General features: G+C 41.7%; 1 protein-coding gene across 2 annotated transcripts; it reads right to left on the bottom strand.

Moving 5' to 3' along the window:
* Nucleotides 1-9,269: 9,269 nt before the first annotated feature.
* Nucleotides 9,270-15,171, bottom strand: LOC146673508 (low affinity immunoglobulin gamma Fc region receptor III-like). Of its 2 annotated transcripts, XM_085401846.1 has the most exons (8): nucleotides 15,122-15,152; nucleotides 14,491-14,526; nucleotides 13,672-13,932; nucleotides 13,347-13,592; nucleotides 13,081-13,263; nucleotides 12,333-12,416; nucleotides 10,252-10,332; nucleotides 9,270-9,569 (listed from the first exon to the last, which is right to left on the bottom strand). In XM_085401846.1, exons 1-8 carry the CDS (start codon nucleotides 15,150-15,152, stop codon nucleotides 9,484-9,486), a joined length of 1,008 nt encoding a protein of 335 aa, XP_085257972.1. In that variant the 3' UTR covers nucleotides 9,270-9,483. The 2 variants fall into 2 exon arrangements, with proteins under 2 accessions (XP_085257972.1, XP_085257971.1); XM_085401845.1 differs by lacking the exon at nucleotides 14,491-14,526 and having other exon boundaries at nucleotides 15,122-15,171.
* Nucleotides 15,172-15,447: the final 276 nt, after the last annotated feature.

Raw genomic sequence — 15,447 nt, 5'->3', positions numbered from 1 at the left:
GGATGGCCATGTCGTCTCAGTTTGTGATAAAGCGCCAAACCCTTCCCTTGTAGCAGCTAAGAAAAGACAGCTGAAAGAAAAACAGGCTGCTTGGGAAGCCTCTAATGCTTCTCGAAGTGAGGCACATTTAAACTGAAGCCTACTCCCATAGAGGGACATATGGGAGTGGAGTCTCGCAATGTCAGTCCCAAAATCCTGAAACCTGCCATTAAAAACGTTAAAGTGGAAGGATCAAAATTTCCACATGGCCTTGTAGGAACTAAGACCACAGCTCAAGTAACTATTGCAGGAAGAGACACAAACTGTCTTTTGGACACGGGTTCACAAGTCACAACTGTACCCCAGTCTTTTTATGAAGAACATCTTGCAGATCTGACCATTCATCCCTTAAATGAGTTGCTTGAAGTGGAGGGTGCCAATGGCCAGTCTGTCCCTTACTTAGGATATGTTGAGCTTACCATCACCTTTCCTAAAGAGTTTGTAGGCTCTGATATTGATGTTCACACTCTGGCCTTGGTTATCCCCCATCTCCGCTCTACAGCCCATGAGCAGGTACTCATAGGCACAAACACCCTTGATGCCCTCTATGCTAATTACCAGAAGCTTTCACCCTTTCAGCCTTTGTTTAATGGGTATCAAGCAGTTCTCCAAATACTTGAGATGCGACAAAGAAACTTTAACTCTGGTAGCCTTGGTTGTGCAAAACTGACAGGTAAGATGCCTGCAGTCGTTCCTGCAGGACAGACTGTTGTCCTGGAGGCCTCTGTCAATGTAAATCCCGTGAACATGCAAAGAGATGTTGTCCTTGAACATCCTTCAGCCTCTTCACTACCAAATGGCTTGCTAGTTTCAGCAATTGCAGTCACTTTACCACGCAAACGTCAGTGTCTTCTCCCTGTCGTAGTGAGAAATGAAACCAACCATGACATTGTCATACCCCCCAAAACACCTTTGGCAGATGTTAATGCTATCTTGCAAGTGCTACACAAAGAGCAAACTGTCAGAGAACCAGACTGCTCTAAATTTCAAGCTAAGTCTTCCTCAGAACTGAGCTTTGATTTTGGAGATTCGCCCTTACCCACTGAATGGAAGGAACGAGTTACAAACATGTTAAACGACATGCCAAATGTCTTCTCTCAGAACGAATTGGACTTTGGACACACTGACAAAGTCAAACACCATATCAAACTCAGTGATGAGACACCCTTTAAACAAAGAGCACGTCCCATACACCCCAATGATGTGGATGCTGTGAGACAACATCTACAGGAACTCCTTGATTCTGGTGTTATACGAGAATCTGAGTCCCCGTTTGCTTCCCCCATTGTTGTCGTTCGTAAAAAGAATGGCTCTGTTCGTCTGTGTGTAGACTACAGAAAGCTGAACCTGCAGACCATCAAAGACGCTTATGCCCTTCCAAAATTGGAAGATGCATTCAGTGCTCTTGCAGGTTCTAAGTGGTTTTCGGTCCTAGACCTCAAGTCTGGATACTACCAGGTCGAGATGGAGGAAGCGGACAAGAATAAGACCGCATTTGTTTGCCCACTTGGATTTTGGGAATTTAATAGGATGCCCCAGGGGATCACAAATGCGCCTTCGACGTTCCAGAGATTGATGGAGAAGTGTGTAGGAGATATGAATCTCAAAGAGGTTCTGGTGTTCATTGATGACCTGATTGTCTTCTCATCATCCCTGGAGGAACATGAACAGCGTTTGAAACATGTCCTGCAACGACTGATGTCATATGGCTTGAAACTGGCACCAGAAAAGTGCAAATTCTTTCAGACCTCGGTAAAATACCTTGGTCACATTGTTTCCGCAAGAGGAGTAGAGACTGACCCTGACAAAGTTGAGGCCTTAAAGACCTGGCCCATCCCCACAAATCTTAAGGAACTTCAGTCCTTTTTAGGATTTGCTGGATATTATCGAAGGTTTATTCAGGGGTACTCTGTCATTGTCAGACCACTTAACGAACTAACCTCGGGCTACCCACCAATTAGGAAGCGGAACAACAAGCCAAGGACACACGCAAATTCAGAGTATCGCAACCCAAAGGAACCCTTTGGTCAGCGTTGGACACCTCAATGTCAGGAGGCCTTTGACCAAATAATAGCAAAGCTAACCTCCGCTCCAATCTTGGGATTTGCAGACCCCCAGCTTCCATATGTTTTACATACGGACGCCAGTACCATTGGCCTTGGTGCTGCCTTATATCAGGTACAAGATGGACAGTCCAGGGTCATAGCTTTTGCAAGTCGTGGTCTTTCAAAGAGTGAGAGAAAGTACCCAGCCCATAAGCTGGAGTTTTTGGCCCTTAAGTGGGCAGTCACGGAAAAATTCTCTGACTACCTATATGGTACAGACTTTGTAGTAGTGACTGACAGCAACCCTCTTACATACATTTTGACCTCTGCAAAGCTTGATGCAACAGGGTATAGGTGGCTGTCCAGTCTTTCCACCTATTCATTTAGTCTTCAGTACAGAGCGGGAAAACAAAATCTGGATGCTGATGCGCTCTCGCGTCGTCCTCACAGTCCACCAGAGGATGATTATGCATCTAAGAAGGAGAGTGAGAGAATCCGGCAGTTCACACTGTACCATCTGAGCAACCCTGAGAGTCCAGAGACTGTTCCCTTGGATGTAATTCAGGCTATTTGTGAGCGCCATATGGTCACCTCAGCCGTAGCTAATGTTGGATCCACCACTTCTGGGTTGACCTTAGTTGAATCCCTCACTCACCAGTCCACAGCTATTCCTGACTGCTTCCAACAGGAGCAAGTGGATGGGCTTCCCATTGCCCACTCAATTTCTGAGGAGGAGTTGAGGCAAAAGCAGACATTGGACCCTGCTATCAATGCAGTGATTGTACTCTTGGAGACTGGCGAAACTCCACCTCCCAGCCTTAGGTTAGAGCTACCAGAACTTCCCCTGTTACTCAGAGAGTTAAATCGGCTTGAAATACAGAACGGGGTGCTCTACCGTAAGCGGCAAGATGGTCCCAACACCTCATATCAGCTTGTGCTCCCTGAGGAGCTAAGAGCCACAGCACTTACAAGCCTTCATCATGATATGGGCCATCTTGGAGTCGAACGAACAGTAGACTTGGCAAGGGCCAGATTTTATTGGCCGAAAATGCACATGACCATAGAAAAAATGGTCAAATCTTGTGAGCGATGTATTCGTCGAAAAACACCTCCAGAGAAAGCTGCTCCATTGATAAACATTAAGACCTGCAGACCTCTCGAACTAGTGTGCATGGACTTTTTATCAATAGAGCCAGATCGCTCAAACACGAAAGATGTATTGGTCATAACTGACCATTTCACAAAGTATGCTGTGGCAGTGCCAACTCCAAATCAACGAGCACAGACTGTAGCAAAGTGTCTCTGGGACAACTTCATTGTCCATTATGGTTTTCCCGAAAAGCTTCTTAGTGATCAGGGTCCTGACTTTGAATCAAAGACCATCAAGGAACTCTGTGAACTTACTGGCATGAAGAAAGTGCGTACAACCCCCTACCACCCTAGAGGGAATCCGGTTGAGAGATTCAACCGCACTCTTCTCCAGATGCTTGGGACACTGGATCGGTCAGATAAACTCCACTGGAGAGACTTCGTCAAGTCTCTGGTACATGCTTATAATTGTACGAAGAGTGACGTGACTGGATTTTCCCCCTATGAATTGATGTTTGGGAGGCAACCAAGACTGCCCATTGACTTAATCTTTAGGTTGCCCACTAATGCTACTAAGCAGACTCATTCCCAGTACGTCGGTAACCTAAAATCTCGTTTGGAAGAAAGCTACCGGATTGCCACCAATAATGCACAAAAGAATGCAGGTCGCAACAAAGCCAGATTTGACCGACGAGTGGTTGAATCAACATTGCAGAGTGGAGACAGAGTTCTTGTACGAAATGTGAAGCTGCGTGGAAAACATAAGCTGGCAGATAAGTGGGAAACGGATGTTTACATTGTCCTTAAGCGAGCTGGAGAAATGCCGGTCTACACAGTTAAACCTGAGGGTAAAGATGGACCTGTGCGGACTCTACATCGTGACTTGCTTCTCCCATGTGGATTTCTGTCAGCAGCTGCAGAACCCGAGACAGTCAAAACCCATCCAAACAGGAGACCCAGAACAAGGCAGTGTTCTGTTGTCGAGGGGGAAGATGAAATTCCCTCTGATATGGATGATGTATCTGATTGGACATTTCGCCCTCTCATTACATCAAAGTCCGACGTATATGTCCCAGTACATGAAACTCACAAGTTGAGTAAACCTCCTTGTGTGGTCAGACAATCAGCAGAACCAGAGGTGCCTACAGTTTCACTTCCACCTGATCCTCCTGCCACTAAATCCCTTGTAGAGGAAGGTGAAGGAATGATTCAGGATGTACCTGACCATGGCAACTCACCTGACCGTGACAACTCACCTGAACGTGACAACTCACCTGAAGCAAACATACTGCATGGGCTTGACTCAGCCAAAGGACTTCCTCAAAGTTCAGAATTGCAGCAGTCTGAGGAAGCTCCTCAAGATGATGGGATGAGCTCTGATGCAGCATGTGAAGAAGGATTAAGTGATGTGAACAGACCTGTTACTGAACAGCCTGAACCTGTGATGATCCAGAATAATGGACTTCAAGATGCTGAGCCATCTCTTCGTCGTTCTAACAGATTGCAAGCAAAGCCCAAGAGACTGCATTATGTGACACTTGGGAATCCTCTGATAACGGTGGTGAATTCTCTTTTTCAAGGCCTAAGTGAGGCATTGACTAGCTCTTTAAATGGATTTGAAGATCCAACTAGTAATTATGTTGGAAAGGTCAAAGCAGTGTAACTCAGTGCTACCCTGCAGATGCCCAGGGACGGGCATACCATCAAGAGGGGAGGGTGTAACCCACATACAATGAGGGTACCACTTTAAGGACTGATATGAGGAGAGATGGACAGCCTGCCCAACCAATCGAAATGCACAGGTCCCAGTATGTTTTGACCAATGGGAGAGCAGTCTGCCGCTGTATGTCCCACCTACGTGCTCTGTGTTTGCTGCTATGTGTGGAGGTAGTCGCGTGCTGGCAGGAGAAAAGAGAGACTGAAGCTTTTGAGCTGGAAAAAAGTATTAGATATAAGTTGCAACCAACTGTGTTGCACATAAGTTCACTGGTTATCAGCTACCTTTCATGTTAAAAGTAGCCACAGTGAGTAAGCAGGCAAATGCTGCATTTTTCTGGTGACTTTAAAAAGTACCGCGTGGAGCTAAACTGTTAGCCTTTGTTAGCTCTGGTTGCTATCAACTGCCTGGAAGTTCATCTCAATCTGCTTCCAGAAGCAAGGTAACACTTGAAGCGCAACTTATGTTTATTTTTCCTTCATGTCGTATTACGGTTATTAAAGAGAAAACAACATGTCCTGTTACGTTATTTAGAGCCCTGCATTTTCCGACCGAGAGACACTATGCCATTGTCTTCGGCCGTGATGCGCTGAGATCGGTGAGCACATGTTGTATGTCTCAGTTAGTTCACGTCTGTTTCACATTTTATTGTTGAGAAACTGAATTAATCTCAATTGTTTGATTAATAATTGCCGCATATGTGACATATATGCATATGCACTGACTTTACTTGGTTTAATGCATAGTTTATGTAAGAGAGATGTTTTATTTTTGCAAAATTGAGTATTTTTATTGCAAATTTATGTTGAATGTGATTTAAACAAAATCCTAAGTTGTGAATTATAGCTAGAACAGCATAATTAATATTTGAATTGCTCTTCTGACCCTGTCTGTTGACAGGTCAGGTTTTTTTTGTATGCTGATTTGTTCCTGAGGTGGATTCCTCCGGTGAAATAGATGGCGAGCCTTCCCACCTGGACTTAGAGAGACTGAGATTCGCTTCTTTTCCACTTGATGATCTGCTGCACCTTGCGGTGTGGTAGGACTGTATCACTCACACTTTCACGCACAGCTGGTTATACATAAGACCACTGACTGACATTCTTTCATCCCTATTTTCTTTCACACCCTGGGAATTTTTTGGACTTTACCCCTTGGACATTTTTTATTTGGGACTTTAAATAATGAGCTGTTGTGTAGAGCATTCTCCACATGTGAAAAGAGTGTGAAATTTTCATTTGAATGTGCATTGGATTTGTGTAATCTGTTTCTATAAGAGTTAAGGAGTCAGGTTACTAGGGTGCACCCGAGCATTGAAACCCGAGCATTGAAACCCGAACATTGAAAACCAAAAATAACACTTGGCCAAGTCATTGCTTTAGTAGTTTGTGTTTTACTTTTCTTTTAATTTTTGTAAGTTTCCTTTCTACCATTGTAAAGTGTCTTTAACCTGTGCTTGTCAACCTTATGGTTTATGTCACTAAAGTTGGCTGGTTCTTTTGAGTTACATTCTTGTCTCTGTGTCTCATTTGAACACACCCCTGTGCTCCTATAGTCGAGCCTATTGGCCCATTGATATATTCTTTTCAACAATTCCCCTTACTGTGTTACATAAGGTTCATAAGACATGTGGAAGTCTTTTAAAAGTAACCACAGAATAAGTATTAAGATTTGAAACTGTCAGTTGGAATGCTGTGTTTATTGAAGAAGAAGAAAAACTCCCCAACATTTTGAATGTCCTGAATGACTTCTAAACTTTCTGAGAGATTCAACTCTCTCTCAAACAGAGAGTTTTAGATTTGACCTTCAATTAATTAAAAAACTTAATACATGAATACATTTTTTAAAGGTGTTTTCTTTTTCAATTTTAAAGTTATTCCAGGCCCATTCTGACTGATTGGAACAGCCCTTTTAACACTGACCAAGATCATTTTAAATCTGCCATTCACAAGTTGCTGAGCGTAGGATGAAGAAACTTTCCCGAATTTCATTTTTTTAACATATTGTGTGTAAGGTGTGTTGTCTAAATCTATTGTCACGTGTTTCTGATGTTTGTTCTTTTAAGTAGGATTGCACTTAACCTGTGTGTATTTAAATGTGCTGCAACCTGGTGCAACCAGATTAAATTTACAACTTTTTGAGTCATTGTGAAAGTAAATTAAAGTAAAAATGATTTATATAGCACTTTTTGAGACACATCACAAAGTACTTTAAAACAAAAATCCTAAAACACGTTTTGAAAACCAAAGCTTCAAAGTTTAAAAAGCTGCTTTCTGAAAGAGTCCAGTAGCTCCAGAGTCTGAGGGCCACAGTTGCAAAACTTCTTCTGTGGCTGACATGATGCTTGCCTGATTCTGAGTCACTGGCTACAGTGAAGCTGCATACTTTTCTCCTCATGTTTACGAGTTATTTACACCAAATGTCAGTGGGAATTAAAAAATAGATACATGACACTTTGTTTTAACAAATAATGTAATTAATGATTTTTTTCTGCATTTTAATTTATGTTTTTACACTGGATCACCCCCACCTAAAAGTTCTTGGTGGTTAATGGGAGGGTATATTAGTCTTCATAATCACTAGCAAAAACAATGACGAATTACACATGCATGTGGGGGCCTGTATTGAACTAACCACTAACCTCCACCCCCACTCAAACTCCTTTTTCCTCAGTATCACAGCCACACCTCCACTATCACTTGACACTTTATGGGTTGTTTCTTTTTGCTCATATTTTAAAGTTCAGGGGAAGAACACAGAAATTCTAAGCGTTATTAAACTCATGCAACTGTTGCAATAAATGAAGCATGAAGCACATTAATGCTGGAAGATGTCTTGATTCTTAAAATGCATTGTTCTAATTAATGGTGATGAGAAAGGAGGCTCCAGGAGGAGCTGTAATGCTGCATCTTTCAACATCTGAAAGAGGCGTGGCCATAGCTAGAATATACGAAGCATGTAGGGAGGAGGACTCTTTGACCTTTTTTTTTGCGTATTTTGTTCCTGTTCTTGGTGGGACACGTAAGCTTCTTCTAAGGATTTGATGGTTTGATTTTTTTTTTAATGCCTCAATATTTTTGTTTTCTTTTTTCTTTTTATGTGATGAGAAAGAAATTATTTTACTTCTCATCACAGCTTTTCCTGCTTCCCAGACTGTCACAGCGCAAACATACAGAGAAAAATAACCAGAAGTACCTGGAGAGAAGCCACACAGAAACGTGAACATGCAAACTCCACACAGAACGGTCCCAAACTGGATTCAGACTCTGGACCTTCTCCCTGTAGACTGTGGTGACGGTGGTAATCATAAACAGGAATTGTTTATTTGATACATGAATGATACATAAATGTGAAACAATTTGATGGGTTTTACTCAATTTTATGTTACATTTTAAATTACATGAAATTAAAAATTACAATTACATCTTAATAGAATAAATAAATCAAGGGTAAATTTTTACTTAACGTTTTTGCAACTGTAACAACCGTTCTGTGTCTGTAACAGGGAAAATAAATTCATTAAATTCAGTTGTGATTCTCTTCAAAGCTCTGCATCGTTTTGTTTTGGGTTTTTTTATTAATCACAAATACTTACACCAATTTAATCAAACCGCGGACTTCAGCTTCCGCCATTTAATTCTACTCTTTGCTTTTGCTCGCTCCATCCTGCTGTTGTCCAAAGTCATCACATACTCCACCATCTCATGTTGCCTAGCTACCTTCTCCCTGACACCACCTTGCAATCGCTTTCAGATTATACCCTCTGCATTAGATGTAGTCCACCTGTGTGCTGTTTTGCAGTAAGTGTGAAAAGGGAGCAGCTGTACCTCTGTGTCTGCAGTTTGTCCTGATGAAGATCTGTGCAGTTATTAACTGTTCTGTGCACTGAAGAATAACCTGCAGCTGGATCTCAGTCATAACACGTCATGTGACGGATACAAAACTTTTGTTTTAGAATGAAATGTTGGGCTTTATAGATCAGAACCTTGTGGCCACAACTCATCTTCTCTTTAACCTGAAGTGACTGTAACACCTCTGCATCACAGGTCTGATTAGCTGCTATAATGTTAACTGGCAGGAGGGGGTCAGTCTAAGAGAGACATGTGGCACTCAGAAAACCCTGAATTTAAATCTATGGCAGACAGCAACAGTAAAGATGGTTGCAGAGGTTGAAATCCCATGTGTGAAAAAGGGGTTTTAAAACCTTATTTTGGGGCAAAGTCAGCAAACGTTAAAAAATGCTTGATGTCAAATTTGACTGCTGATCCTGTACATGCAGTGTTTATGTCCTGGTGACCATTCAAATAAAAGACAGTGCAGATAATGCTTCATAAATATTTACCAGTGCAGCATTTCATGATGGCTGCAGAGTGATCGGATCTGCTTCTAGAAGGAATTTCCTGTGTGACGCCAAACTGGATTAGCTTTAAAATGTTTTATTAAAGACAAACAAACTTTCCACTTCATCCTGAGCTCTACATTCAAACCGGTCCAGTGCAGCTGTACAACTGTAAACACACACAGAATATGATTGAATAAATAATATATAATATAGAGAGGAGTGCAGGGATGTGTTTGGAAGCCAGCTGGACGTCACTGGTTAGACTGGTTAAGCTGTGGTGAAGGTGTGTGGCTCAGCTTCAGTGGGGAGTAGATGACCGCTGGCTCTGGTGGAAGATCTGAACACAAACACACAGATTACAAACATGAAAAAGGCCTGCATCAGCTCTGTTTATGACAGCAGAGATATTCACTGACTGATGTGAGCAGGAGCAGGTTAACACTTTGTTACGTTCCCCTGAGGGGTCTAGGCGGTGAGGGGGAAGCAACAAAAAGTGTCCGGGTCAGAAAAAGGAGGGTTACATTAAAGAGTTTTATTAAAGTAGCTCAACTAAAAGAGACAGACAAGCCGCTATCACCATTTAAGAAAACAAACAAAACTCAGGTGTTGGTCAATAAAGTAAAAAGTAAGCCAAAAAGAAAGAGAGCAGCTCACTAACTGTAACCACTCACATGGCACTCTGGCCCAGAGCTCACCTTTCCTTGGGATTAAATACTTTTAATTACTGACGAGAGTCAGCTGTGTAAAAGGGAAAGGTGGCACCTCAGGCAGAAGCGATTGAAGGACACTCCCACACAGGCACCTTCAGGAGGAGGCCCTGCTAGGGCCGTAACACACTTCTTTTCCTTGTGGAGCTGATAACACCTTCATATGACCACATTAGTCTCTCTACACTGCACAAAGACCTAAGCGCTGTAATGTTTTCAATGTGGTTTTCCCAGTGTCTGCTGCTGCAGCCTGAGATTTAAACTTTTTAAAATTTGATTTAGGGTTGGACCTTTGAAGAGGAGCAGCTGTACCTCTGTGTCTGCTGTTTGTCCTGATGGTGATGTCTCCATAAGTGATGTCAGCTGTTCTCTGCACTGCAGCTGAATCACTCTCTGCAAAACAAGACAAAGTCATGTGAGAGATGCAGTACTTTGTGCTAGGGTGAGATAAAGATGGACTTTTCATGATTTAGAGCTGCAAACCTGAGGCACATTCTTCACAATGCATCCTCTGTTTAACCTGAAGCCACTTGAACACCTCTGCTCAGTTTAGCTCTCAAAACAGGAAACTTAATGACCGCAGAGCTGCTCATGTGTTAAAACGATGCAACTGTTTACACCTCTTGTAAAGGAAACCCTCTTATAAATGATTTAAAATAAATGTTTTTACCTGACTGGCACAGCATCACCATAGAGCTGCCCTGTGCTCATGTGGTACACAGAAAACATAAAAGCTTCTGTTCACTGTGACAGTCAAATGGACAAACTAAGTTTTTTTTTTAACTTTTTAACCTCTTTTTTTAAAGTTATCTGCAGTTAAAGGGATTATATTGCTGTTAACATCATCAATTAACATCTTCAGTTCTGTCTCATGTCTTTTTGTTCATGCCACTGCCTCATTCATGCCTCCCTGTCATTCACACACATGTATTCTGTCTTGCTTCTACTGACTTTCACTCATCTTCTCTCCAGAGCACACCTCCACCTCTCCAGCCTGTCTTCTTCCTGCTCCGTGCTCTCACTATAAATCACAATCCCATCTGCAAACATCACATAGAGACTCCTGCCTGACCTCAGCCTGTCTGTGACATCACAAACAAGAAGGGGCTCAGAGCCGAGCTCATACATGTCCTGCTGCACCCTCACATACTTATCTGCCAATATTGACCTGCTCATGCAGTACCACAGTTTCTCTCTTGGCGACCTATCACATGTTTTCTCTAGAGCCACAACAACACAGCCCAGCTCCGTCTAACCTCCTCTGTCTTCTCCATCAACACTGTGTCAAGAAAGCATCTGTGGAGCTCTTTCTCAGCGTGAAGCCGTACGGCTGCTTGTTGATCTACACCTCTACTGATCTCTCTCCTACACATCTCCACGTGTATGTCATCTGGACTAACAGCATTTCCACTCCTTCATTTCCTCTGCACCTCCTGATTCACTAACCATCCACCCTCTTCGGTCTGCAATGTTCTATAGTTCCTCTCCTCAAAGTGCTACTTCCAAATCAAGCATGCTGATCAAAAAGAATGGGAAAATGCCACTGCCAGTGTTACAACAAAATAAACTCAATTTTAAAGAAGACTGGGGTTCTGTATGACAGTTGAGAAGTCATCTCTAAATAGAAATAAGTTCAATTTTCCCTCTTATATCATTTGTTTTTTAGTTTTTGTGTTTGGACACCTGCCTGAGCACCAAGAAAGGTGAGCACAGTGTTCTAAGCATGTGCAGTGGACTTTGTGCAAGCAACTTTGTAATCCAGCAGTATGATTACTCACACAGTATGCTAACATATGATATTTAATATTAAGCAAAAGTATAGAAAGTATTTAAAGACTGTGACAGCACTGAGCAGCTCCTTCAGTGGGAGACTGCGGCACCCACGGTGTGGGACGGAGAGATTTCGCAGGTCTTTCCTCCCCACTGCTGTCAGACTCCATAATAAAGACTTTAACTGATCAAGCACACACATCCATACATATGCAATAATACTAAGTGCAATAATCCTTTCTGTCATCGTTGTATTTTTACTCAGTTGTATTTTGTATTTGTATTCTATTTTTATCTTATTGTATATTTATTTTATTTTATTCTACTGTATATAGTATTTTATTTTATTCTATTCTGTACAGTTGTGTACTGTATTTATTCTTATTGTATTCTAATTTTTGCCTCATAACTTTTGCACTGTCCACTTCCTGCTGTGACAAAAACAAATTTCCCACGTGTGGGACTAATAAAGGTTATCTTATCTTATCTTATCTTAAAATGATAAATGTTGGCCTGATGAAAAATCAGCACATGTTTAAAAATCTCAGCCATCGACGTCATGGAGCCTCTTGTGGAAAGAGCAGAGGACTTTTAAAGCATTTCTAACAGGAAACTCGTCGTACCTCTTTTTCGGTTTGACTCGTCTCGACCATCGGCTGAAGTTCTTCTCACTGATGAGGAGGTAGCAGCTGCTGCAGGATCTCTGTCTGCAAATACCACAGATTTCCCTCTGATAACACAATAATTATTGTTGCTGCTGGTTTGACAGCTGGAATATGAATATTTATAAGAATAATGGAAAGTGAATGAAACATTTTAGTCAGTAAAGCTGGAATAAAAAAAAACTAATTCTTTCTGAAAGCTGCGGTAAAAGGAAAAAAAAGCTTTTCTTTTTCTAGTCATAATACAGGAAACTGGACGCCAGCAGAGCAACTCACATCAAAACTTGTGACCACAAAGTCTCATCATTGAGTACATCAAAGTACATCATTGCAATCAACACAGGAAACAAACTAACTAAACTAACTATCCAAATGTAAAAGTATATTTACAAAAAAAAAATCACAAAATTATTATCATATGCATGAGGAGAAAATGATGCACAAATACAGCCTGTAGTTTATCTTTAATTTAACCCTCAGGTAGTAATGTGAAGGTCTGTGGCTCTTCCGTTGAATCATGTGTTTTTCTATGTATCTAAGGAACAATTCACCCCATAATCACACCTACATACGTTTGGTTTGCAGTGCAATTCAATAAAATGAAACTAACTTTCAGTCACCTTTCAAGCCTTAAGCAAAGAAAACCAAATATGATTTTGAGGTGAACTGTGCCTTCACATGTTAAGTGAGGGCAGAATGTGTGTCTCACCTTCAGGTTTCCTCTGGACACATCGTCTCACCTGTACAACCAGTACAACCAGCAGCAGCACTCCAATTATGGAGGGAACAAGGGCCAGCACAGCGAGAGGAACAGAGGAGTGCTGAGGAGTAGAGGAAAATGAGGAGGAGAGGGAGGCAGTGGAGGCTGATGGAAGAGGAGAGGTGGAAGAACCTGGAATTAAAGAGAAAACGGGATCTTTGTGGTGAGTTTGAATTACTTTGGACCTAAACTATGAATAGAAACAGAAGCCTCACCTGTGACAGTGATCCAGCTGGATGGAGACTCTCCATGACCGCTGATGTCACACTTGTAGAGGCCTTCATCAGACCTGGAAACATGCTGGATGGTCATGTTAACTGAAGACCCATTGCTGATGAGGGAGCCATCTTTATAGAAAGCAGCTGGGAGGTTGGAGGGAGTGGTCTTTGTTTTACAGAGCAGAGTGACGTCATCTCCCTCCATCACAGGGAGGACAGGACTCTGCAGGATCACTGATCCACCTCAACACAGAGACAAACTACAGCATTTCATCCATTTACACACAGCTTCATCAACACTAACTCCACACACTCAGCTTACCAGTGACTGTCAGGTTAACCATGTTACTGATGGTACTCTGATTGGACTCACACCAGTAAACTCCACTGTCCCATGAGAGGATGGCACTGATGTTACAGGAAGAACCAGCTGGTTTTCCCCACTCCTCACACTCAGCTCTGGCTTCTTTGCTTGTGTTTCTCCTCAGAGTCCATCCAGCAGAGCTGTCGTCCTCCTCACAGCTCAGAGACACAAAGTCTCCTTTGAGGAACTGAGAGCTGCTGGGACTCACAGTCAGACGAGCTGTGGGAGAATTTATTGTATCTTGAACAAAAAACTTTTTTAAAAATTGTGTATTTGAGGTGAACTGAAGCTTATTCAACAGATAATGCGCACTCTGTGCATGTCATAAACTAAAGCTGGTTGGTAGATGTTGCTGCCTTGATGTAGCTCCTAAGTTCATCATCTGTTTAAAAGATCACAAATTATCTCCACAGTAGTCTTTTTTTCTGATTGGCTGCATGTCCGGGAGAGACGGTATGAACAGCAGCATGGACCTTCCTTTGGCTTGAACCTTCTGGTGGTGGTTCTCTACGTACACACACAAAATAAGGAACTGACTGTGTTTTAGTGGTGTTATCTTTAACTAGTCTAAACCACTGATTTTCACTCAAATATTAAACTGAACCACATTTTTTAAAGAATAATTGGAGTTTTACTGGATTTTTAATTTTTGTTTTTAATTCTGAGCTTCCCCTAACACACACATCTGGGACTAATCTGTCTTTTATTGGTCAGAGAGGCTCTTTGGGTCTGCTTAATTGTTCTTTGTGTTATTCTGTCATAAACAGGTTCACTAACCTTGATTTGTTGTGTGGCAGAGCAATGACATTAGAACTGAAAAGAAAGCACAAGATCATGCAGTGTATTTTAGTGAGTTTTTGCTTACAGGAGCAGTGACCACAAACTGAGTCTCAGACTGATGAACTCAAAACAATTCCTTTGAACAGGATGTGATGATGCAGTTTAACACCTCTGTCAGTGCGCCCCAGGGTGGCTGTGGCTACAATGTAGCTTGCCATCAGTGTGAATGTGTGTGTGAACTGGATGTGCTTTGGGGTCCTTAGGGACTAGTAAAGCGCTATACAAATACAGGCCATTTACCATTTTACCATTTAACACCGTGGTGGTTTACTCAGAATTTCAATGAATTTAAGGAAAGAAACCTCTGAACCTGTTAAAACCTCCTGCTAATGACAGAACCAGCTGAATTAAAACACCTCAGTCACTAGTATTTCTTTTTTCATTGTACTTAAAGTTTCATTTTCTTTTTAAGAGTTTTGTCACTCTTTCCCTCATGGTCATTAACTTCTATACTTAAGTAAATGCAAATATATCTGCTTTATCTCACTGCTGTTCCCATCCAGAATCCCTTCAATGCACATATTAAGATTATTATTATTTTTTTTTTTTTAAAGCATGAGGTACTTACGGAGCAGCCACAGAAGAGGTACTTTTCCCATCGTACCACACAGAGGTGTGAGATCTTTCTGTTTCCCCCCAGGCAGTTAAACCCGCCTCCTTCCTCTTAGCAGCACAATTTAGAGTCTGTGGTTTATTTGTAGCAGGTCAGAAAAACAAGGGGTTATAATCTTTTAGGTTATAAATGAGACGTGAATTGTGAAATTTAATAAAGCTACGAACAAGAAACAATGAAAAATATAGTAGGGTTGGTAACCTGATTATTTTTTAATCATAGAAAAGTGATGTTGAGGGTCCGTCTGTTATATTTAAACAATGATTAAATATTCTAAGGAG

This window comes from Rhamphochromis longiceps, linkage group LG3, assembly GCF_057381845.1.
Source record: "Rhamphochromis longiceps isolate RC_006_pf linkage group LG3, R_longiceps_female_GT1.1, whole genome shotgun sequence".
Taxonomy (NCBI): domain Eukaryota; kingdom Metazoa; phylum Chordata; class Actinopteri; order Cichliformes; family Cichlidae; genus Rhamphochromis; species Rhamphochromis longiceps.
Note: the sequence above shows the minus strand (reverse complement) of the source record. Positions and strands in the feature narration are given on the sequence as shown.